The sequence below is a fragment of the Salmo salar genome, chromosome 09, assembly GCF_965601325.2.
Source record: "Salmo salar chromosome 09, fSalSal1, whole genome shotgun sequence".
Classification (NCBI taxonomy): Eukaryota; Metazoa; Chordata; class Actinopteri; order Salmoniformes; family Salmonidae; genus Salmo; species Salmo salar.
In genome coordinates, this window is record NC_138299.1 from 4,217,672 (window position 1) to 4,244,643 (window position 26,972).

General features: G+C 41.3%; 1 protein-coding gene across 1 annotated transcript in view; it reads right to left on the reverse strand.

Annotated features, from left to right (window-relative positions):
- babam2 (BRISC and BRCA1 A complex member 2) overlaps positions 1-26,972 on the reverse strand; it is a 214,911-nt gene that overhangs the window by 175,764 nt on the left and 12,175 nt on the right. The window contains exon 4 of the mRNA XM_014210010.3: positions 3,656-3,750. Within this exon, the coding sequence (XP_014065485.1) occupies positions 3,656-3,750 (95 nt within the window). The remainder of the gene's footprint in view (positions 1-3,655; positions 3,751-26,972) is intronic.

Consider the following 26,972-nt stretch of genomic DNA (forward strand, 5'->3'; position numbering starts at 1 on the left):
GTGTTTGGGTGTGTGTACTTAGATTAACTGTGCAGCCTACACTTGCTGCACTCTTGTGTCTCTTGGCTTCCTGTCCTGAATGCATGCACCAAGAAACCTGTTTGTCCAAAATCTCCATCTCAGATCTAAAGATGAATGCAACATTTGAACAGTGAGCCAAACCACACTATGTGTGTGAACACACACCACTGTGAGGCTATGTTCTTTCAAGTAAAGTGAAAGGTGTGCACCACCTGAACTCATTAGGATCATCACCAAACTATGTTATAGCTTTGAAGCAGATTAGAAGCCATCAGGTATAAATGAGTCTCTGAAAACCCATGTTGCAACATACTCCTCCTTCCCTCCCTCCACTCTACAAATAGAATAGTGCAAAATGGCAAATGAGCTCCTTTTTCCAAGGGTTAGTCAAAATGTGGTTTGAGCAGCTGCTGCAAGTTCTTCTTCCTATGAGGAAATAAGTTACTCAGTCACCTGGTTCAGTGGTTTACATTTGTCTCTTTCCAAGCTCCTACTCTAAAGTTTCCAGTTCACAAACTGATTCATAACGATTACTGGCGAAGAGGTCTGCTTACTAGTCAATGGTGGGAAATGGTAAATGAACTGAAGCATTGAGAAAACAGGGTTTTATGGAGTAAGAGAGCAGGAGGGTGAGACTTACTAAAGATGGAGAAAGAGGGGGAGCAAGCAGGAGGGGGAAAAAAACATCACAGGTAGAGAAAAAGTAAGGATTTAGAAAACATGGCAAGAAAGATAGCGAGAATAAAGACAGAGGGGCTGCCAAACACTGGCGCGATGGAGGTGCTTCCCCTTATGTGTGCAGCTGTTTTACGAGACAGTGAGCAATACCTCCCCCCTTGTCTCCCAGACTCTGACAGGCTGGGGAATTTAACTTCTCCCTGTTAGGTGGCTTTAAAAATAGCCCTGTGGACAACTTTAAGACCCTGTAGTAACAGCAACAACAACAACCGCCTCTTGCCAAGCCTCTCAGCGCCTCGTCTGGCATCCGTTTCCAGCAGGAAGTTTTCCACAGGGACAACATATTAGGCCTATTAACAAGTGAGCGCCGAACCCTATGTCTAATTCCTGGTTGCCATTCAACTCTTCCCTTTACTATCATCTTATTACTTTACCATAAATCAGTTGTGTGTGTGCTGGTGGATTCCGAGGTCATACGTTTGTTCCTAGACTGTGTTGGGGAGTTGACGCCCATGTGAAATGCCCTGTCTTCCAACTGCCCTGAACTTAACTCACAGACACCTGCTAAGTCTGTCGGGGAGACAATATATGCAACAAATGGCAGGTTGGTTTGCTGAGGTCATCCCTATGTTGGACACTGTTGTTTTGTTTGTTTTAAGTAGTTTTTCTGGACCAGACTAGCAACCTGCAATAGAAAGTTCCCAAAGATTGCTGCAGTGTTTCCGCTGCAGTCATTTAGCAGTGGTCGCTGCGCCACGGCAAAAATCATTGCTGCCACGCCCCAAAAATATATAACATGGAAAAAAATGACATTTTTGCAATCGCGGGGAAAACTGCAGTTTGAATAGTCTTTGTTAAAAAAAAAAGGGGATCCCAGCTTTCCATTCCTACTTTATTTAGTTCTCAATTCCTAAAAATGCACAAACTGCACCATTTAAAACCCTGAGTTTTTAGCAGTGCATGGTTAAGCACCTTACCGCTCTGTAATTTGCAGTGAGGGCATAAGGGAGAGTGGGGCTAAATGTCAATTGTAGGTTAACTTGAGAAAAAACATCACCCTACCTCAAAATCCTTTTTTGGGAGTGACTTAAATTGTGATGAGACAGATAACATTTTTAGTTGCGCAAGAGTAGTGGGAACCAGGGAAAGTGTTTGGGGAAACATTGTGACATGAAGTGGTTTCTGTGAGAATTACAGGCAAGGGGTGTTTCACACCAGGTGGTGGTATACCCCAAGTTACGCTTTTTGGGACATAAAATTCATCAATAGATTGCTAACTAGTTAAACAAATTACATTTTGCAAATGTATAAAAATAAAAAAAGATACCTTATTTACATAAGTATTCAGATACTTTTCTATGAGACTCAAAATTGAGCTCAGGTGCATCCTGTTTCCATTGATTATCCTTCAGATGTTTCTACAACTGTGGTAAATTCAATTGATCGGACATGATTTGGAAAGGCACGCACCTGTCTATATAAGCTCCCCCAGTTGACAATGCACGTCAGAGCATTGAAGATCCCCCAAGAACACAGTGGCCTCCATCATTCTTAAATGGAAGAAGTTTGGAACCACCAAGACTCTTCCTACAGCTGGCCGCCCAGCCAAACTGAGCAATCGGGGTAGAAGGGCCTTGGTCAGGGAGTTGACCAAGAACCCAATGATCACTCTGACAGAGCTCTAGAGTCCCTCTGTGGAGATGGGAGAACCTTCCAGAAGGACAACCATCTCTGCAGCACTCCACCAATCAGGATGTTTTTCCAGCGGCAGGGACTAGCAGACTAGTCAGGATCGAGCAAAGTACAGAGAGATCCTTGACGAAAACCTGCTCCAGAGCGCGCTCAGGACCTCAGACTGGGGCGAAGGTTCACATTCTAACAGGACAATGACCCTAAGCACACGGAGGAGTGGCTTCGGTATAAGTCTCTGAAAGTCCTTGAGTGGCCCAGCCAGAGCCTGGACTTGAACTTGATCGAACATCTCTGGAGAGACCTGAAAAAAGCTGTGCAGCAACGCTCCCCATCCAACCTGACAGAGCTTGAGAGGATCTGCAGAGAAAAATGGGAGAAACTCCCCAAATACAAGTGTGTCAAGCTTGTAGTGTCATACCCAAGAAGACTCGATGCTGTAAAGGTGCTTCAACAAAGTACTGAGTAAAGGGTATGAATACTTATGTTAATGTATATTTCAGAAAATTACAAAAAAACTGTTCAGTTTTTGCTTTGTCATCATGGGGTACTTTGTGTAGACCGATGAGGGGGAAAACGATGTAATCAATTTTAGAATAAGGCTGTAACGTAACACAATGTGGTCTGAATACTTTCCGAAGGCAATGTACATGGTCCAATATGTACAAAATAATTTTAACAATATGTTACTGGGCTTATTTCTGTAGGTGAAAATTATATTTTAGACGGTGCCCCCTCCCCCCTTACACATTTTTCAAGAAACACTGGATTGCTGTATGTCTTGTGTATGTCTGTATTATAATAAGTATGTGTCTAAATATCTTAGTGTGCAATCTAAGCTAATTATTTAGCTAATGTATAAGGAAATTATTTTTAGGCAGTCTGAACCACACTCCTGTCGCAATCGACAGTTTTCCAAAGAAGGGAGGAGGACATGCAGGCCAACACATTCAGAAGAAGTGATTACGCAACGCACCAACGCCTTTTCAACAGAACATTGGAGGTCGTGGGGTCAATATTTCTGCTGACTCATCCTCACATATCAGTAACGGCACTTGAGTTCCAGATAAAAGTGCGTCAAAACAACAGAATGGTCCAAACATTTGGACCATAAACCAGAGCAGCAGAGTCATCTGCCTTCTACTGCTCACCACATTGAACCTGTCTGAGCAGCAACTTGGCGAGTCATTCACATTAGGCCAGGGTGATGAATTGGCTAAGCTGTGGGGAATTGTGGGAAATGAATGAGGTGGGGAATTGTACTCACTGGGAGTTCTGAGGGTTCTGGCAGGAATTCTGCGTCCTCTCCAAATATGAAGTCTGGAGGTAATTCTGGATCCCGTGCATTGAAGATGATATCCCCTGAGAAAGAACAGAATGATCACAAGTCCGCTTTGTCACACCTTTCACACAACACATAAAGAAAGATTTCTAGAATTAAATTCAGCCCACCATAGCAATGTTTACCTACTCAAGCAGCGAGTGCACAGAAACATCTTATTCTGAAAATAGGTAGATTCTACAGAGATGGGGAGAATGTGTTTACTACAATGGTTCAACTGAATTAAGACCTTAGGTGAACAAAATGACTTTGATTCTAGCTGAAGAGATTGATGACCACTTGCATCAACATGAGCTCTTAGCTGTTTTGCCCAATCACTCTGCTGTTTTACACTCAACTCTGTAATGTAACTCGAGATGAAATGGACATGCACTGTTATCAAATAATGAGAACAGGTGAATACAGGTGGCTACACTTTCCCAAAAACATGGTGCATGAACAAGAAAAACACATACCACTGACAGCCCAACCGCCTAGTTCCTATTTCCAGTAACACTCAAACATTTGCAAGGCCTGAAAAATAAAACCAGACAATCATGTTGTTCTGGTTAAATGCTTGGAATGTTACTATTTGCCATAGGCCCTCACAGAATAGTCTACCAATTGTGATGCGGAAATTAACCGAGTAGGGGGATTGAATAGGCTACTCTAGAACTCGGTCATTTGATTTCAATAGCTTTTTGACTGCACCCTTTTTGATTTGAACGAAACTTTCTATACATATTTGCCAATGGTAGAAGTGGTCAGAAAGTAACTTTTTGGACCTGAATGCCAAAACATTTAGGAGATAGGTGTGCTCAAAGTTTACCCATTTTGAAAACCCCACCCTACCATGAGACATCCTTGTCTTCATCACTGGAAAAGATAAATGGTTGAGTTTGATAATTGAAAAGCTTAACGGGGTTGTCAAAGTAAAATGTTTGTATAATACAAATGTTATTTTTTTTATTATTTTTTTTACCTTTAACAGCAATTATCTAAAAATGTGTAAACTCAGATTTTTTTCATTTTCACATATGTTGCAGCTTAGACCCTATTTTATATAATCTGAGGTGTTTGTGTTGTGCCCACAGCATGAATACAGGGTGGATGTCATGTTTTGGCTGATTTTATTACATCTTTTTTTACTTTAACTTTAAAATGGTAGCACAAAGATGGTTGGAAGTCCACACATCAGAGAATGATGACTTGAATAGGAATATCAATTGTTTTAAATGATACTGTCAAAATGATATTGTCAATCTTCCATTATTGACAACCTTGATAAAGATCAGCAAAAATTACCGTATAAAACAATTCAAATAGTGCGCTATATTGTATGCAAAAAAAATTTAAAAAAGGGGAAATATTATTTTAAACTAATACAATTGCTCAGAGAAAGTTTATATATATAATTTTTTTTCTCAAAAAAGGTAGGGGGCAAAACTAGACACCCCTGTTTTCAATACATTTCAATACTTCACCTTGCAAGGATAACGGCACTGAGCCTGCTGGAAAAAACATTGGGAAGGATCTTAGACGATTCCCCAATACAGAATCCTGACAGATCCTTGATATCCTTCATCTGTGCTTATGGACTATCCTCTTCAATTCAAACCACAGGTTTGTACAGAGACTGAGATGGCAATTGTAAAATGTTGGTTATGTTGCCAATTAACAATTTCTTTGTGGATTTTGATGTGTGCTTGGGGTTATTGTCTTTCTGGAAGATCTACATGCGGCCAAGTTTACGGCTCCTGGCAAAGGTAACCAGGTTTTTGGCTCACATATCATGGTACAGGGTAAAGCGCATGATTCCGTTGAGCTTAACAAGGGTCCCAGGACCAGTGGAAGCCAAATAGCCCCATAACATCAAAGATCCACCACCATATTTTACAGTAGGTATGGGGTTCTTTTCTGCTCATACATTCTCATTTTGACGCCAAACCCACCAATGGCGTACGAGACCATAGAGCTTTATTTTCCATATCCTCTGACCAAAGCACCGGTTCCAATCCAAGTGCCAATGCTGTTTAGCAAACATCAGGCATTAACATTTGTTGGATGATGTGAAAATAGAGCTCTTTGGTCATGCACACCAGTGGTGGGTTTGGAGTAGAAATGAGAATGCATGAGCAGAAAATAACCCCATACCTACTGTAAAATATGATGGTGGGTCTTTGATGTTACAGGGCTATTAATATTTCAATTCAATTTACATTTCGATGATGTACCAACTAAATTGCAGGGGTCTGAATGGATATGTCATGTGGTTTGGTAAGAAGAATGCCCCTCTCCCCACAGGTGTGCTTACCACTTCTGAGGGTTTAGAGCTTGAGGTAGTCACCTTATACAAGTACTTGGGAGTATGGCTAGACGGTACACTGTCCTTCTCTCAGCACATATCAAAGCTGCGGGCTAAAGTTAAATCTAGACTTGGTTTCCTCTATCGTAATCGCTCCTCTTTCATCCCAGCTGCCAAACTAACCCTGATTTAGATGACCACCCTACCCATGCTAGATTAGGGCTGGGCGATACGGCCAAAATATTATATTATATCACAGTATTTATTTATTTTTTATAATAAAAGTTCTACATTTTCTTTATGAGTAGTGAGTGGTCCTAGGGTGTCAACACATACATTCTAACTGATTTCAATTTTTTATTTTTTTATTTATTTCACCTTTATTTAACCAGGTAGGCAAGTTGAGAACAAGTTCTCATTTACAATTGCGACCTGGCCAAGATAAAGCAAAGCAGTTCGACAACATACAAAAACACAGAGTTACACATGGAGTAAAACAACATACAATCAATGATGCAGTAGAATTTTTTTTTTTTTTAAATAAGACTATATACAATGTGAGCAAATGATGTGAGATAAGGGAGGTAAAGGCAAAAAAATGCCATGGTGGCAAAGTAAATAAAGTATAGCAAGAAAAACACTGGAATGGTAGATTTGTAGTTTGAAGAAAGTTCAGAGATAAAATATAAATAATATGGTGCAAAGGAGCAAAATAAATAAATAAATAAATACAGTAGGGTAAGAGGTAGTAGTTTGGGCTAAATTATAGATGGGCTATGTACAGGTGCAATGATCTGTGAGCTTCTCTGACAGCTGGTGCTTAAAGCTAGTGAGGGAGATAAGTGTTTCCAGTTTCAGAGATTTTTGTAGTTCGTTCCAGTCATTGGCAGCAGAGAACTGGAAGGAGAGACGACCAAAGGAGGAGTTGGCTTTAGGGGTGACCAGAGAGATATACCTGCTGGAGCGCGTGCTACAGGTGGGTGCTGCTATGGTGACCAGTGAGCGGAGATAAGGGGGGACTTTACCTAGCAGGGTCTTGTAGATGACCTGGAGCCAATGTGTTTGGCGACGATTATGAAGCGAAGGCCAGCCAACGAGAGCGTACAGGTCGCAGTGGTGGGTAGTATATGGGGCTTTGGTGACAAAACGGATGGCACTGTGATAGACAGCATCCAGCTTGTTGAGTAGGGTATTGGAAGCTATTTTGTAAATGACATCGCCGAAGTCGAGGATTGGCAGGATGGTCAGTTTTACGAGGGTATGTTTGGCAGCATGAGTGAAGGATGCTTTGTTGCGAAATAGGAAGCCAATTCGAGATTTCACTTTGGATTGGAGATGATTGATGTGAGTCTGGAAGGAGAGTTTACAGTCTAACCAGACACCAAGGTATTTGTAGTTGTCCACAAATTCTAAGTTAGAACCGTCCAGAGAAGTGATGCTGGACAGGCGGGCAGGTGCAGGCAGCGATCGGTTGAAGAGCATGCATTTAGTTTTACTTGTGTTTAGGAGCAATTGGAGACCACGGAAGGAGAGTTGAATGGCATTGAAGCTCGTCTGGAGGGTTGTTAACACAGTGTCCAAAGAAGGGCCAGAAGTGTACAGAATGGTGTCGTCTGCGTAGAGGTGGATCAGAGATTCACCAGCAGCAAGAGCGACATCATTTATGTATACAGAGAAAAGAGTTGGCCCAAGAATTGAACCCTGTGGTACCCCCATAGAGACTGCCAGAGTTCCAGACAGTAGGCCCTCCGATTTGACACACTGAACTCTGTCAGAGAAGTAGTTGGTGAACCAGGCGACGCAATCGTTTGAGAAACCAAGGCTACTGAGTCTGCCGATGAGGATGTGATTAACAGAGTCAAAAGCTTTGGCCAGGTCAATGAATACGGCAGCACAGTATTGTTTCTTATCGATGGCGGTTATGATGTCGTTTAGGACCTTGAGCGTGGCTGAGGTGCACCCATGACCAGCTCTGAAACCAGATTGCATAGCGGAGAGGGTGCAGCTCTTTCAGAACATCAGCTGAATGGATTTGGGAGAAGGAGAAATGGGGGAGGCTTGGGCGAGTAGCTGTGGGGGGTGCAGTGCTGTTGAATGCAGTAGGGGTAGTTAGGTGGAAAGCATGGCCAGCCGTAGAAAAATGCTTATTGAAATTCTCAATTATAGTGGGCTTATCGGTGGTGACAGAGTTTCCTATCCTCAGTGCAGTGGGCAGTTGGGAGGAGGTGTTCTTATTCTCCATGGACTTTACAATGTCCCAGAACTTTTTAGAGTTGGAGTTGCACGAAGCGAATTTCTGTTTGAAAAAGCTAGCCTTGGCGTTTCTAACTGCTTGTGTGTATTGGTTTCTAACTTCCCTAAAAAGTTGCATATCGCGGGGGCAGTTCAATGCTAATGCAGAACGCCACAGGATATTTTTGTGTTGGTTAAGGGCAGTCAGGTCTGGGGAGAACCAAGGGCTATATCTGTTCCTGGTTCTAAATTTCTTGAAAGGGGCATGCTTATTTAAGATGGAGAGGAAGGCATTTTTAAAAAATAACCAGGCATCCTCTACTGACGGGATGAGGTCAATATCCTTCCAGGATACCAGGGCCAGGTCGATTAGAAAGGCTTGCTCTTTGAAATGTTTCAGGGAGCGTTTGACAGTGATGAGTGGAGGTCGTTTGACCGCTGACCCATTACGGGTGCAGGCAATGAGGCAGTGATCGCTGAGATCTTGGTTGAAAACAGCAGAGGTGTATTTAGAGGGCACGTTGGTTAGGATGATATCTATGAGGGTGCCAGTGTTTGCGGCTTTGGGGTTGTACCTGGTGGGTTCATTAATAATTTGTGTGAGATTGAGGGCATCAAGCTTGGATTGTAGGATGGCTGGGGTGTTAAGCATGTCCCAGTTTAGGTCACCTAGTAGCACGAGCTCTGAAGATAGATGGGGGGCAATCAGTTCACATATGGTGTCCAGAGCACAACTAGGGGCCGAGGGGGGTCTATAGCAGGTGGCAACGGTGAGAGACTTGTTTTTGGAGAGGTGGATTTTTAAAAGTAGAAGTTCAAATTGTTTGGGTACAGACCTGGATAGCAGGACAGAACTCTGCAGGCTATCTCTGCAGTAGATTGCAACACCGCCCCCTTTGGTCGTTCTATCTTGTCTGAAAACGTTGTAGTTAGGGATGAAGATTTCAGAGTTTTTGGTGGACTTCCTAAGCCAAGATTCAGACACAGCTAGGACATCCGGGTTGGCAGAGTGTGCTAAAGCAGTGAATAAAACAAACTTAGGGAGGAGGCTTCTAATGTTAACATGCATGAAACCAAGGTTATTACGGTTACAGAAGTCATCAAAAGAGAGCGCCTGGGGAGTAGGAGTGGAGCCAGGCACTGCAGGGCCTGGATTCACCTCTACATCCCCAGAGGAGCAGAGAAGAATAAGTATGAGGGTACGGCTAAAAGCTATAAGAATTGGTCGTCTGTGACGTCCAGAATAGAGAGAAAAAGGAGCAGGTTTCTGGGGGCGATAAAATAGCTTCAAGGTATAATGTACAGACAAAGGTATGGTGGGATGTGAGTACAGAGGAGGTAAACCTAGGCATTTAGTGATTATGAGAGAGATATTGTCTCTAGAAACATCATTGAAACCAGAAGATGTCATAGCATGTGTGGGTGGAGGAACTGAGAGGTTGGATAAGGTATAATGAGCAGAGCTAGAGGCTCTACAGTGAAATAAGCCAATAAACACTAACCAGAACAGCAATGGAGAAGGCATATTGACATTAAGGAGAGGCATGCTTAGCCGAGTGATCAAAGGGTCCAGTGAGATTCAGACAGCTAGCCGGGCCATAGGTAGCAAGCTGGTGGAAGATGGGAGGGAGGTCTGTTCAATGGGTCTTTCTCCATTCTGATTGTTTTATACTGTTCAATTCAACTTCAACCCCAAAAAAGTCATAATTTTCATCAATTTCTGCATTTGAGATCATTTCCACACTGCCACGTAGGGCTGCACAATATGGGCAAGCAATCTGGGCCTTATTTTTAACCAAATGTTGCAATTTGACTTGCCATTTAGAGCAAAACACTTGGGTTAACTGTTGGAATCATGGGAATAGAATGTCTATTCTAATTATATAGTTAGAATATAATAGTGGGCACTTTTAATACAGTGTTGTTTGACATGACAACAAATGAAAATGCCAGGGAGGAGTTATTGTGACAGGGTAGGAACTGATGTGTTGATAGGTGTTTCCTGTGTTTCCTAGGGGACCCTATAATCTTTGGCTACATTTAATGTTCTCTTAGCTACTTCATGTAGCTAACATATTCTTGCTTTGCGTTTACCTCTTTAATTTAGAAGACAATGTTGCACCAACAACATGCTGATTTAGGTCTACACAATCACAGGTATTAACAGGCTGTATAGCTCATTACGCTTGCTCTTACTCAATACTGTAATGAAACAGGCAGGGAGCAGGTCTCGAACCCTTAACCTTCTAGCCTGAAGTCCAACGCGCTATCGACTGTGCCGCAAAAGCATGCTGAAGCGGCAGAGTCGATATCCTCGCTTATAAACCCAGGGTCGCTACAGTACATTTATTAGATAGCTAGCGATTAGCGGCTAACAAGATTTAGGAACAACTTGCTAAGAAAAGTGAACTAGCTGTTTGCAGATGTAAGAAACACAAGCTAATAGTGTAATTATAGAATGCTAGTAGATTTATATTAAGAAGCAAAGTGACAACTGCATCGTTATCATCATTGACCATGAGGAACATCAAATGCGCTCCTTGGGTGACAGGGGGCATGACTAGGTCTGTGTGGAAAGCGGCATAGTGAGAGTGGAGAGAGATGACTCAAGTAGCGAAGTAAACTATAAAAATGGACGTTACACACTGCATATCACATTGAACAAACCAAACATTCAAATGCCGGTATAGAAGGTAAAGTAAAAACCCAAACCGGTCCGTGCATCAATACTGGTATATCGCAAAAAACGGTATATCGCCCAGCCCTATGCTAGATTACGGAGGCATAATTTATAGATCAGCAGGTTAGGGTGCTCTCTCGAGCGGCTAGATGATCTTTACCATTCGGCCATCAGATTTGTCACCAATGCTCTTTATAGGACACCACTGCACTCTATACTCCTCTGTAAACTGGTCATCTCTGTATACCCGTCGCAAGACCCACTGGTTGATGCTCATTTATAAAACCCTCTTCGGCCTCACTCCCCCATCTGAGATATCTATTGCAGCCCTCATCCTCCACATACACCACCCTTTTTGCCAGTCACATTCTGTTAAAGGTCTCCAAAGCACACACATCCCTGGGTTGCTCCTCTTTTCAGTTCGTTGCAGCTAGCGACTGGAACGAGCTGCAACAAACACTCAAACTGGACAGTTTTATCTCAATCTCTTCATTCAAAAACCAAAACATGGACACTCTTACTGACAGATTTGGCTGCTTTGCGTGATGTATTGTTGTCCCTACCTTCTTACCCTTTGTGCTGTTGTTTGTGCCCAATAATGTTTGTACCATGTTTTGTGCTGCTACCATGTTGTCATGTGTTGCTGCCTTGCTATGTTGTTGTCGTCTTAGGTCTCTCTTTATGTAGTGTTGTGTTGTCTCGTCGTGATGTGTGCTTTGTCATATATATATATATTTTTTTTTAATCCCAGCTCCCATCCCCGCAGGAGGCCTTTTGGTAGGCCGTCATTGTAAATAAGAATTTGTTCTTAACTGACTTGCCAAGTTAAATAAAAATAAATAAATATCCATTCTATGAATTCTATTTCTATGATTGAAATGACACCCACCCCGCATTCAAGAGTATGCTGTGTCTCAACTGATGGCAGGCACAACACAAAAACCTCAGGGTCTAAGCTACAACATATGAGAAAATGAAAGAAAAAAAGTTTATGCGCGTTTTTAGATATTTGACGTTAAAGGTAAAAACATGTTTTCAAGTAATTAGAAAATAGTTTGACAACCCTGTTGTAAGCTTTGTCACTCAACCATCATTCTTTATTTTTTTGTTGGTATTTTACCCCCTTTTTTCTCCCCAATTTCGATCCTGTCTCATCGTGGCAACTCCCCAACAGGCTCAGGAGAGGCAAAGGTGGAGTTATGCATCCTCCGAAACATGACCCGCCTAACCGCGCACTGAGATGCATTGCCTTACACCGCTGCGCCACTCGGAAGGCCCCGGTGTATCTTTTCCAGTGATGAAGACAAATGTTTCATGTTAGGGTGGGGTATACAAAATGTGTCAACTTTGAGCACCTCTATCTCCTAAATGTCTTGGCATTCAGGTCCAAAAAGTAACTTTCTGACCACTTCTACCATGCTCAAATATGTATGGAAAGGGATGCGATCAAAAAAACGGTTCTGTACTAACATTTTTGTTACAGTCGGTACTTCTGTCAAATGTGCCTCACGTGATTGAGAGGATCAAGTCTGTCTATCAGCGCAGACCTTTTATAGCACAAAGAGTAAAGTGCCTGCTCCGCTTACACATTCATTGCTAGAGTTGTCTGGGCTGCTCCCCACTCAAGCTGCACAGAAGTTAACACACTTGAATAATGCAACACGGCATTTAGAAATGTTGAAACTGCTCATTACTAATCGCAAAACAATGTCCATACAGGCTAAAATACTTTTAAAACCCGAGACGATACCGGTAGCTACCAGCTTGTAACGGTCGTCGGGAACACAGGACCAAAACGCAGCGGGAATGTGAATGCTCATCTTTTTAATTTGAAGAAAAGTGAACACTTACAAAAATAAACCAAAACAACGACTACACAGTTCCATAAGGCACAGAAGCTATACGGAAAACATTCACCCACAAACCCCAAAGGAAAAACAGGCTGCCTATGTATGACTCTCAATCAGCAACAACAATCTACACCTGTTCCTGATTGAGAGCCATACACAGCCGAAACAAAGAAAACCACCAACATAGAAAAAGAAACCTAGAACGCCCACCCATGTCACACCCTGGCCTAACCAACAATAGAGAACAAAAAACCCTCTCTATGGCCAGGGCGTTACACAGCTTTAATTGTAGGCTAAATATCCTTGCTAACTTAGTAGCTGAATTCACTACCCTAGTACGTTGTTTGTGATAATATCACAACTGGCTGTGACTGGGAGTTCCATAGGGCGGCGCACAATTGGCCCAGCGTCATCCGGGTTAGGGTTTGGCCAGGGTAGGCCGTCATTGTAAATAAGAATTTGTTCTGAACTGACTTGCCTAGTTAAATAAAGGTTCATTAAAAAATAAAATAAATAATATGCAAACCATAATGCAAAATATGCTGATTTCAAAGCTGATTGTCATCCAAAACGTTATTAATTTACTTAGTCTCCTGTCGCCACCAAAAACGAATTAACTTCATCTCCCGACTGGTGTCCACTAGATTCCATAGCCACATTCTGCCTCATGAATGATGTCATTACATTCTTAAATCGCACAGTTTTATAAAATTAGAGATTGCTTCTTTTATGCAAATGTTGTTGATCAGTACAATAAAATAAGTGTCAACTAGTAGTTGCCAATAAAATAAGTCTTAAATGGAAGTGATTGTTTATCGTCTGTAGCTCCATGAAATCAGCTAAAACAATCTCAATAAATCAATGCATACACAACTCCTATTAAATAATATGCATTCACCTGTATTGTGAATAGACCAAGGCTACATCTTGATTTACCCAGTTTAGCAATAGAGATATACGATTCAAATAAATTATTACCGTTATGTTGTTTTGTAGTTAGATTGTTTTTACCAATGTCACATTAATTGTATGATTGTATAATTGATTAATTAATGCATACATGGCTGTCTAAAAACTGTACATAAAAATGTTCAAATGTAATGATATTGAACTCAAAATATGCCCAACGATTGAACAGAGCAGTAGCTGAGTGCCTTCAGAAAGTATTCACAGCCCTTGACTTTGCAACATTTTGTTGTGTTTCAAAGTGGGATTAAAATGGATTTAATTGTTAATCTTTGTAAACAATGTACCTCAAATAATCTGTAATGTCAAAGTGAAAAATACTTAAGTATTCAACCCCCTGAGTCAATACATGTTAGAATCACTTTTGGCAGCAATTAAAAGTGTGAGTCTTTCTGGGTAAGTCTCTAAGAGCTTTGCACACCTGGATTGTACAATATTTGCACATTACTCTTAAAAAAATTATTCAAGCTCTGTCCAGGTGGTTGTTGAACATTGCTAGACAGTCATTTTCAAGTCTCACCACAGATTTCCAAGTTGATTTAAGTCAAAACTGTAACTAGGCCACTCAGGAACATTAAAAGTCGTCTTGGTAAGCAACACTAGAGTACATTTGGCCTTGTGTTTTAGGTTATTGTCCTGCTGAAAGGTAAATGTCTCCGTGTTTGTTGGAAAGCACAATGAACCAGGTTTTCCTTCTTGGATTATACCTGTGCTTAGCTATATTTTTATCCCCCCCCCAAAAAAAAAAATCCCTAGTACCTATCGATGACAAGCATACCCATAAAATGATGCAGCCACCACCATGCTTGAAAATATGTAGAGTGACGTGTTGTGTAGGATTTACCCCAAACATAACGCTTAATTTCTTTGCCACATTTTTTTGCAGTTTTACTTTAGTGCCTTATTGCAAACAGGATGCATATTTTGGAATATGTTTTATTCCGTACAGGCTTCCTTCTTTGCACTCTGTCAATTAGGTTTGTAGTGTGGAGTAACTACAATGTCATTGACAAATCCTCAGTTTTCTATCACAAAAATTAAAAACTGTTTTAAAAAGTCACCATTGGCCTCATGGTGAAATCCCTGAGCGGTTTCCTTCCTCTCCGGCAACTGAGTTAGGAAGGACAACTATATTTTTGTAGTGACTGGTTGTATTGATACACCATCCAAAGTGTAACTAATGTAACTAACTTCACCATGCTCAAAATAATATTGAATGTCTGCATTTTATTTTTACCCATCGACAAATAGGTGCCCTTAACTGCGAGACATTGGAAAATCTCCCTGGTCTTTGTAGTTGAATCTGTGTTTGGAATTCACTGCTTGACTGAGGGACCTTACAGATGCAGTGCATTCGGAAAGTATTCAGTCCCGTTGACTTTTTCCACATTTTGTTCAGTTACAGCCTTCTTCTAAAATTGATTACATTGTTTTTTCCCCCACTAATCAATTTATACACAATACCCCATAATGACAAAGCAAAAACAGTTTATAAATGTTTGCTAATTTATAAAAAATAAAAACTGAAATATCACATAAGTATTCAGACCCTTTAGTGTTGAAGCACTTTTGGCAGCAATTAAAGCCTTCAGTCTTCTTGGGTATGACATTACAAGCTTGGCACACCTGTATTTGGGGAGTTTCCCCCTTTCTTCTTTGCAGATCCTCTCACACTCTGTGAGGTTAGATGGGGAGCGTCGCTGCAAAGCTATTTTCAGTTCTCTCCAGAGATGTTCGATCGGGTTCAAGACCGGGCTCTGGCTGGGCCACTCAAGGACATTCAGACTTGTCCCAAAGCCACTCCTGCGTTGTCTTGGCTGTGTGCTTAGGGTCGTTATCCTGTTGGAAGGTGAACCTTTGCCCAGTCTGATGTCCTGAGTGCTCTGGAGTAGGTTTTCATCAAGGAACTCTCTACCATAAAGGCCTGATTTGTGGAGGGCTGCAGAGATCTCCCATCTAAACAGAGGTACTCTGGAGCTCTGTCAAAGTGACCATCGGGTTCTTGGTCACCTACCTGGCCAAGGCCTTTCTCCCCAGATTGCTTAGTTTGGCCGGGCGGCCAGCTCTAGGAAGAGTCTTGGTGGTTCCAAACTTTTACCATTTAGGAATAATGGACGCCACTGTGTTCTTGGGGACATTCAATGCTGCAGAAATGTTTTGGTACCCTTCCCGGATCTTTTCCTCAACACAATCCTGTCTCGGAGCTCTACGGATAATTCCTTCGACCTCATGGCTTGGTTTTTGCTCTGACATGCACTGTCAACTGTGGAAACTTATATAGACAGGTGTGTGTCTTTCCAAATCATGTCCAATCAATTGAATTTGGACTCCAATCAAGTTGTAGAAACATCAAGGATGATCAACGGAAACAGGATGCACCTGAGCTCAATGGAAACAGGATGCACCTGAGCTTAATTTCGAGTCTCATAGCAAAGGGTCTGAATATCTATGTAAATAAGGTATTTATGTTATATTTTTAATAAATAAGCAAAAATCTATAAAAAACTGTTTTCGCTTAGTCATTATGGGGTATTGTGTATAGATTGACGAGGAAAACCATTTCATTGAATCCGTTTTAGAATAAGGCTGTAATATAAAAAAATGAGGAAAAAGGGAAGGGGTCTGAATACTTCCCGAATGCACTGTAATTGTATGTGTGAGGTATAGAGACGAGGTAGTCTGAAACTTACGTGACTTGTCATGTTAAAAACTTGTTATGTGACTTGTTAAGCAACATTTTACAAAGAGGTTGAATAGTTATTGACTCAAGACATTTCAGCTTTACATTTTTATTAATTTGTAAAAGTTTTGATAATTTGATAAAGGGATGTGAATAGTTTCTGAATGCACTGTATGTCTGGATCAAGTGCCATTATTGTTTTTGTTGTGTTATCGTTTTGGTATCATTATTGCTAAGGGATTAGTCCTTTTTGAGGTCAGTTAAACATTTTTATATCTCGCTTTTCGATTATATTTTTAGAAATTAAATACTCCTTAATTCCATTCTTTTATTTTTAGGTTGTGTGTATTGTTGTGAATTGTTAGATATTACTGCACTGTTGGAGCTAAAAACATAAGCATTTCGCTACACCCACAATAGCATCTGCTAAATATGTGTATGTAACAAATAATACTTGATTTCACTACGCATAATGTGGGTTGAATACTGTAACAACATAGAATAAAACTATTCATTAAAGTCCCATGATGGTAGTGATTGCCCATTACTTCTTATCATATATTAACCATAATTTATTTACATTACTTAGGGCTAGGGGGCAGTATCCTGAATTTCTGCCTGACTGATGTGCCCAAAGTAAACTGCCTGTTACTCAGGCCCAGAAGCTAGGATATGCATATAATTGGCAGAATTTGATAGAAAACACTTTGAAGTGTCTAAAACTGTTAAAAATAATGTCTGTGAGTATAACAGAATTGATATGGCAGGCGAAAACCCGAGGAAATGTTTTTATTTTTTGGAGGTCACAGGCCTTTCCAATGCAAGTCTATGGGTCTATATATAAACACTCCTCCCAGATTGCAGTACCTATGGCTTCCACTAGATGTCAGCAGTCTTCATACAGGGTTTCAGGCTTGTTTCTTGAAAAACAAACAAGTAATAGTCGTTTTTCCAAAGGGAGCTCAACAGAAAAAGTAGGCTTTTGGGGAGCGTGAATGAGTGCGCGCTCTTCATTATTTTCCTTTCCTATTGAACACCCTTCTTTCCGTCTGAAATATTATTGTTTATTTACATATTAGGGTACCTGAGGATTGAATAGAAACGTTGTTTGACTTGTTTGGACGAAATTTACCGGTAGCTTTTAGGATTCCTTTGTCTGCATGTTGAAGGAGTGGATTACTGAAAACAATGGCGCCAACTAAACTGACTTTTATGGATATAAAGGATTTTATTGAACAAAACGACCATTCGTGTTGTAGCTGGGACTCTTGGGATTGCAAAGAGAGGAAGATCTTCAAAGGTAAATTATTTATTTAATCGCTATTTGTGATTTTGTGAAGCCTGTGCTGGTTGACAAAAATATTTTGATGTGAGGCGCTGGTATGCTTTCACCGTAAAGCCTTTTTGAAATCTGACAACTACTTGTTAATCCAACTGCATTAAGCTTTTAAATGATATAAGACACTTGTATGTTCATGAATGTTTAATATTACGATTTTGTAATTTGAATTTGGCTCTCTCTAATTTCACCGGATGTTGTCGGAATTATCCCGCTAGCGGGACACCTAGCCCAAAGAGGTTTTAATAAACAATTTCAGTTGTTGTGTATATTATTTTTTTTTTTTTATGCCATTATTTCCAAGTCATCATCAAATCAAATCAAATGTATTTTTATATAGCCCTTCGTACATCAGCTGATATTCTCAAAGTGCTGTACAGAAACCCAGTCTAAAACCCCAAACAGCAAGCAAAGCATGTGAAAGAAGCACGGTGGCTAGGAAAAACTCCCTAGGAAAAACTCCCTAGAAAGGCCAAAAACCTAGGAAGAAACCTAGAGAGGAACCAGGCTATGAGGGGTGGCCAGTCCTCTTCTGGCTGTGCAGGGTGGATATTATAACAGAACATGGTCAAAATGTTAAAATGTTATAAATGTTCATAAATGACCAGCATGGTCAAATAATAATAATCATAGTAGTTGTCGAGGGTGCAACAAGCACATCCGGTGAACAGGTCAGGGTTCCATAGCCGCAGGCAGAACAGTTGAAACTGGAGCAGCAGCACGGCCAGGTGGACTGGCAGCAGCTCTCTATAGAGCTGCTGCCTATGCTTTCCGACAAAATCACTATTTCAGTAGTTCTTAAAAGTAAATAAGGCAGACTGCTCAATACCAACTATCAATCGCTTAGATCAGGGGTTCCCAAACTTTTTATTTGAAACAGTTGGAGACAGAATGGTGTGTTCATAACAATTCAACTGTGCTACCTTGTTAACTAGCAAATAGATCCAAGTGGGCTAAACTTGAAATAGGAAGATCAGCTGGGAACTCACCAGATCAGTGCTTATTGCAACAACAAAAAAATCAGGTTAAACTATTTTGATAAAATTATTAAATTACTAGCGGGTCTTATGGTTGTGGAAGGCTTATATTTAGTCTAGGTATAATTTCACAAGTCCTGAATTCATTAGATTTTTACTGACTGTTTTAAATGCAGCGTATTTGTCCTTTAAATTGTACAACATAGCTTATTTAGAGAACTATTATTATTATTATTTTTATTTTTTTTAATCGCCCATAAGTTAGAAAAACTCATACAGATGTCGGATTTTAACTCGATCACTCTTTTTCTTATGCATTTAGGAAATGAGCCTTGTGATTGGCAAAACATTAGCAGTTCTCCTCTCCATTCAGTGGCAGTCAAGTCATTGGGATCAGGGCTCGCTATCTTAAAATAATGTTCCCTCTTGCTCGAACGCTATAGGCATATGTCCTATTACTGCAACATTAAAATGTATCTGAAATTCAGCCACACACATCAACAACTGTACTTTTATATAGCTTAAATAACACAAGTTTGGTCTCAACTAGGGTACAACATAGAAGTGTCTAGTGTATCCTAAGGATACAAATGAACTGTCAAAATGTAGATCAATCTTGGTCTAGCAGGTAGGGCCACTCCCTTTAGGGTGCACATATAGGCCAACCGTGTTGGAGTGGGTTGGATTCTGGCCCAAGCCTTTCTGTCACAAATAATGCAATATCCAGATTGACTTGATGTAGTTGAACATTTTCAAATGGACCCCTTACCTGTTCACCGGACGTGCTACCTGTCCCAGACCTGCTGTTTTCAACTCTCTAGAGAAAGCAGGAGCAGTAGACAAACTCTGAATGATTGGCTATGAAAAGCCAACTGACATTTACTCCTGAGGTGCTGACCTGTTGTACCCTCTACAACCACTGTGATTATTATTATTTGACCCTGCTGGTCATCTATGAACATTTGAACATCTTGGCCATGTTCTGTTATAATCTCAACCAGGCACAGCCAGAAGAGGACTGGCCACCCCTCATAGCCTGGTTCCTCTCTAGGTTTCTTCCTAGGTTCCGGCCTTTCTAGGGAGTTTTTCCTAGCCACCGTGCTTCTACACCTGCATTGCTTTCTGTTTGGGGTTTTAGGCTGGGTTTCTGTACAGCACTTTGTGACATCAGCTGATGTAAGAAGGGCTTTATAAATACATTTGATTGATTGATTCAAATATGGATGGGGGTCTTTTCTTAATTTTGTCGAAAAGAAATGACCATACTAGATACTTTTGGATAAGATAAATAGTAAACAAATAAAATTACATTACACAAACATTAGTTAACATTCATACAAAGTGTCGGGTAAATTGCCACAGTAGATTTGCTGTGGTAAACGTGGAAATACAGAATGCTTGTAAAATAGACAAAAATCGCCCATAGTTTGTTAAAAAAGGACTACATTATTCTGATGACAATGCCAGCCAGAGGGCGAACATATCTTGAAAGGTTTTGGTTGCAAGCAGGACTAAGGCAGAAAGGAAGAGGCGAAGCGAGAGGGATCACTCTCGCGAAAATAAGCCCAATGGGTTTCTATGCCCTCCAATGCCCACCCATGGCTGCAACTCTGACCAGTCATGTGAAATCCATAGATTACGGCCTAATGATTTTATTTCAATTGAGTGATTTCCTTATATGAACTGTAACTCAGTAAAATCTTTGAAATTGTTGCGTTTATATTTTTGTTCAGTATAATAACAATCTACGTAACTAAAGTGATTTGGTAAAATGTAACGGAGTAAAAGGTAGGTTACTTTCTTGAGAAATTACCTGAGTAAGAGTACAAGCACAGCCCACAGAGAGTAACTACAAAAGCACTAGTTCGTCCAAAAATCCAAAAGGGTATTAGTGGACCGGATTCGAACTCATGCTTACTCTAGCATATGTATGCCGTTGTCAGTGGCTGTACCCACTGGACCACAATGAGATAACCATTAATATATTTAGCCTATTGCTTGCCTTGAACATATAATAAAACAAAAAATAAATATACCCCTTACAAATATTGTCATTTTATTATAATCTACATAAGAACTCACGAGACATGCTGTAGCCTGCACATAGCCTACTTGAACTGACTCCCAGTGGACCTGCAGTCTAAATTATTTTATAGCCTACAAACACCGCTTCCAGCTGCCCCTGGCATCGATTCAAAATATTAAATAGACATTCAAATCCTACTGCTGAAGGATTGCTTTCCTCCTCTGACGAAATGGGTCATATTAAGATCTGACATCTGTAGGCTGACACTTCTCGCTAAATTCCCCTGACGGGAAAAAAGCTACCTTGTTTCTTAAAGTTACCGCCCGTAACGGGTATCCTGGGTTAAAATATAGATGTTTTACAGTTACGACACGCAATGGATTTCCTGGGGTAACATGTCATCTCTTAAACCTGAAGGCCTTTTGTTACACAGTTACCACCCGCTATGGGTTTGTTTCATTAGGTAAAAAGCAACATTCATGAACATGCATAAATAACCAGGCCTTGAGTCTTGAGCCTTGTTTCTGTCTTTAGCCCTTAACGGGTTAGTTGAGGTATAGTGTAACGGCTTGCAGTCTACCAACCATGAAGGGTTATCTGAGGTATGGTGCTAGGCTTTGGATCTGCTCATAAAATGAACAAGGTCAATGTGAATCAGATGGATGTGTTACGCTCCTGCTCACATAAAATGAACCAGAATCAGATGGGAGTTTTACCTAAGGTCCTTGGCTTCCACTGAAGCTTTCACCTCAGCCAGCGGGATCAGAGTTTACATATGTGAACGCAGCAACATTGAATGGTGTGGAGTTTCCTCTAAAGTTTCAACTTAATGGTTTCCACCTCAGCAACTTGTCTTACATTTCTACCTTCATTCCTCTACACCGCATTCATACCCAGCCACAGTTACACACATAACAGTGCATACTTAGGTATCAACTCAAGGACAAAACGACATAAATTTAAAATAAGAATACACGTTTTTATACCTAACAGAGCCTAACATTTTGAGCCTAACATTCCATTCATCAATTATAAACTCAGCAAAAAAAGAAACGTCCTCTCACTGTCAACTGCGTTTATTTTCAGCAAACTTAACATGTGTAAATATTTGTATGAACATAAGATTCAACAACTGAGACATAAACTGAACAAGTTCCACAGACATGTGACTAACATAAATAGAGTAATGTGTCCCTGAACAAAAGGGGGGGGGGGGTCAAAATCAAAAGTAACAGTCAGTATCTGGTGTGGCCATCAGCTGCATTAAGTACTGCAGTGCATCTCCTCCTCATGGACAGCACCGGATTTGCCAGTTCTTGCTGTGAGATGTTACCCCACTCTTCCACCAAGGCACCTGCAAGTTCCCGGACATTTCTGGGGGGAATGTCCCTAGCCCTCACCCTCCGATCCAACAGGTCCCAGACGTGCTCAATGGGATTGAGATCCGGGCTCTTCGCTGGCCATGGCAGAACACTGACATTCCTGTATTGCAGAAAATCATGCACAGAACGAGCAGCATAGCTGGTTGCATTGTCATGCTGGAGGGTCATGTCAGGATGAGCCTGCAGGAAGGGTACCACGAGGGAGGAGGATGTCTTCCCTGTAACACACAGCGTTGAGATTGCCTACAATGACAACAAGCTCAGTCTGATGATGCTGTGACACACCGCCCCAGACCATGACAGACCCTCCACCTCCAAATAGATCCCGCTCCAGAGTACAGGCCTCGGTATAACGCTCATTCCTTCGACGATAAACACAAATCCGACCATCACCCCTGGTGAGACAAAACCACAACTCATCAGTGAAGAGCACTTTTTGCCAGTCCTGTCTGATCCAGCGACGGTGGGTTTGTGCCCATAGGCGACGTTGTTGCCGGTGATGTCTGGTGAGGACCTGCCTTACAACACGCCTACAAGCCCTCAGTCCAGCCTCTCTCAGCCTATTGCGGACAGTCTGAGCACTGATGGACTCGGGCAGTTGTTGTTGCCACCCTGTACCTGTCCCGCAGGTGTGATGTTCGGATGTACCGATCCTATGCAGGTGTTGTTACATGTGATTTGCCAATGCGAGGACAATCAGCTGTCCGTCCTGTCTCCCTGTAGCGCTGTCTTAGGCGTTTCACAGTACGGACAATGCCATTTATTGCCCTGGCCACATCTGCAGTCCTCATACCTCCTTGCAGCATGCCTATGGCACGTTCACGCAGATGAACAGGGACCCTGGGCATCTTTCTTTTGGTGTTTTCCAGAGTCAGTAGAAAGGCCACTTTAGTGTCCTAAGTTTTCATAACTGTGACCTTAATTGCCTACCGTCTGTAAGCTGTTAGTGTCTTAACGACCGTTCCACAGGTGCATGTTCATTAATTGTTTATGGTTCATTGAACAAGCATGGGAAACAGTGTTTAAACCCTTTACAATGAAGATCTGTAAAGTTATTTGGATTTTTATGAATTTTCTTTGAGACAGGGTCCTGAAAAAGGGATGTTTCTTTTTTGCTGAGTTTACTTTGCTCTACTGACGCAGGCTCTGATATCCTAATGTCACTGCACCAATGTTCTTTCAACAACCTGAGAGATTCTCCCAACATCAGCTAGTCAGTGAGCTGAGCAGAGTATAATATAATACAGAGCACGACAAAAGTCCTTACTCTACTTTTATGTGGCTGCGTCCAGTATGAAGGAACTTAGAGGTAGTTTCGCGAGCCAATGCTAACTAGCGTTAGCGCAATTACTGGAAGTCTACAGAAACAGCTAGCATACTAGTTGTTCCCATAGATTTCCAGTTATTGAACTAACCCTATTTAGCAATTGAACTAACGCTAGTGAGCAACTTCCTTCAATCTGAACTGAGACTCTATCCACGTGTTCATCTGACTCTGGGGAAGTAGATAAAGAGCCTCATTGCCAAAATAGCAAACTATCCCTTTAACTTAAGGGTAGTTCAGAATGTTCAGATGTAACACAATTCTATTTCCTTCAGCGCAGGGTGTTTTTCTTCTGTTTTTCCCATTTTTATGCCAGAGAGGGAGAAGAGAAACATACACACATGGCAATATTTTTCCAGACAGGAGAGGTGTCAAACGGGAGGAGGGGATTTGCCATAAATCTGTCACATAACGCCTGGAAAACAGTCAAAAAATTATTATTGGTCCAATATACTGGCACACACACCATTCCCGGAGGGATCTGCAGAGGGGACTGGAGTAGGGGGGGTCAGCAATTTGCACTGGACCACCTGTACAACAGTGGAAGCCTCTGAGGGGAGGACGGCTCATAATAATGGCTGGAATGGAGTCCATGGAATGGTATCAACCACATGGAAACCACGTCGTTGATGTGTTCTATACCATTCCATTGACTCCATTCCAGCCATTATTATGAGCCATCCTCCCCTCAGCAGCCACAAATGCTGCACAAGACGCAACACACACACAGGAAGCAGGGTGGTGAGGGTTTGTTACTAATATGCAGAGTGATACACACACGCACATTGTGCGCCAGGGTAACACAGCCCATTTTCACAGGTGTTAAAGTTATTGTGGTCACAAAATCCTAACCTCCACAAAATCACACATTCTGCCAGCTATGTTGGTTAGGCTCTGGAAAGAACTTGCTTTAATGGGCACAGTTTGTGCCGTTCATTGTGTGGAGTGCCACCACGATCTTGCACGCTATAGGCAGGCAGGTCCAGACACTGGCAACGACCCCAAGGCCTTGCATCCTGGACTAAACAAACGCTCTTCCTCAGGCAAAAGAACAGGAAAACATCAAGCAATAAAACACAGCACTGCCAAACTGCCAGGAACTGGGTCTGAAAAGTTCTCTCTCCATATATTTTATTTGATTATAGGCACTTTTGGAAATGATGATGGGTACATTACTCAATCAATTTATTGACTTATTTGCACACAAATAAACTTGACCTTGGACAAAATACTGAAACAATGAAAAAAGACATACAAAAAGGCTTATGGATGCCTATTTAAATGTAGGTTTCTTTAAAAAAAATACATTGGGACATTTACTGGGAATGGGAAAGGGGGATACCTAGTTAGTTGTACAACTGAATGCATTCAACTGAAATGTGTCTTCCGCATTTATCCCAACCCCTCTGAATCAGAGAGGTGCGGGGGGCTGCCTTAAATCGACATCCACGTCATCGGCGCCCGGGGAACAGTGGGTTAACTGCCTTGCTCAGGGGCAGAACGGCAGATTTTTACCTTGTCAGCTCGGGGATTCGATTCAGCAACCTTTCGGTTACTGGGCCAACGCTCTAACCACTAGGCTACCTGCCATAGGAGCGATGGAGACGCACACACTGTCAAAGTGGAGAAATCCAAATCTGAGGCTTAAATGCAAAAATAGAGATTCATTTAATGTAAGCAAATAAAGGAATCTATGACTTAATTCCTCATGAAACTTGGAAAAAGTAATCAAGAGGAACTGAGACTAGAGATGTTATTTAACTATCTGACCAACTGTTGGCAACATTAGGGGGTGCTATGACACTTGTCAATTGTAGCTGCCTTGCTCAGATGCAGAATGACAGATTTTTAACCTGTCAAACGCTTTTGTATTCATCCAACAGTATACTAATTTCATTTCAGAGTTATATGAGGGGGCGAACACTGATGATCCAGGATTTTGGGGAAGTAGCCTACCCATACCCAGTTTTATTGCAGTGTCCTAATTGAATACAAAAACAAATACTGTATGCCAGGGGTGCCTGCTGGTTTTCTGTTTTACCTGATAATCAATTGCACCCACCTGGTGTCCCAGCTCTAAATCAGTCCCTGATTAGAAACGAACAATGACAAAAAGCAGCGGAACTGGCTTTGAGGGTCCAGAGTTGAGTTTGAGGGCTGTATGCCATAGTGCGCTGAAGGGCACAGAATAGCCTGTACTAGCCAAATGCAATTACTTTCAGAGGCACAGTCCCATACTGACTGATTCAGTATTTGCATTTTACTCAGTCATGATCTTACAGCTTAAATCTTGTGCCAAAGTCTCGGCAAAATGGTTAACCATCTGTTGGAATGACGCAGCTGAGGGAGAATTTGTTGTTGAGAAACCAAAACCAGGAAACAAACAATTTGCCTCAATAACTCCTGATGTTTTTCCACCCATTGACCTGCAGAAAGGTAGTGAATAATAGTCTATACTTCCCTACAGTTTTGCTTTTGAGCAGAGGGGCCTACCACTTGTGGCTATTTGTGTTGTAGGCTATATAACCTCTTCATTCACAAATGCCAAAGACAAAAACCTCCTTCCTGGTTTTTCAACCTATTCCTGGGTTAATAAAAATATATAATGTGTGTGTGTGTGTGTGTGTGTGTGCGAGCGAGCGTGTCATGACTCACGGCCATTCCAGGAACACCCAATTACGATCATTCCCGCCAAAGATATAATCATTTCAAAACATCTTGTGGGTGCATGGAGGCATTTTTGGAGCCAACCTCATAAGGAAAGCGTCAAATGTGGGACTTCTCTCAAATGTGAGAGGTTTGTTTAATGCAATTCCAGTAATGTCCAGTACAATAAACATCATGTTTATTGTGGGTAAGTAGCAAAATAGAGTGGCTGCCTGTGTTCAAATGTTCCATGCTTTCATAAGCACTGAGCTTAACAAAAGACTCACGACTACTAAAGTTGAAACGCTATTGACAAGACAATTTTTAGACTTATTTAGACCGTATTAGACTTACTTAGACCGTATTTTAAATAAACTAAGAAAAAAAACGGTCAATTATTTCGGCACAGTCATCTTGGAAAGGTGAAAAACACATTGGGTGAATTCAACATAGGCCTATCGCAATACTTGAAATTTGATCTACATCCACATTTTGATCTACAAGATTTGATCTAGACTACACCCAGTGGTTATATGAGATGCCAAAGAGTTGATATGAGTTATACAACGGGTGGGTCTAATCTTAAATGCTGATTGGTTAAAACCACATTCCAGCCGGTGTCTATTCCACAAGTTACCACAGGCTAAATCTATGACGTTAAAATGCCCATTTACTCTGTTCCATCTGACTAAGCAGTCCACTGTCTCATCAGCACAGCCAAGCAATTTATAAACTTGATCTCCACTATAAAAACCATCTAGACATTATCTCACGTTTCTTTTAGACTAACATTTAGTTTTCAACAGCAGAGATTCGTATAAACCTTACTGTCTGTCTCTCTGACATTTGCAACATT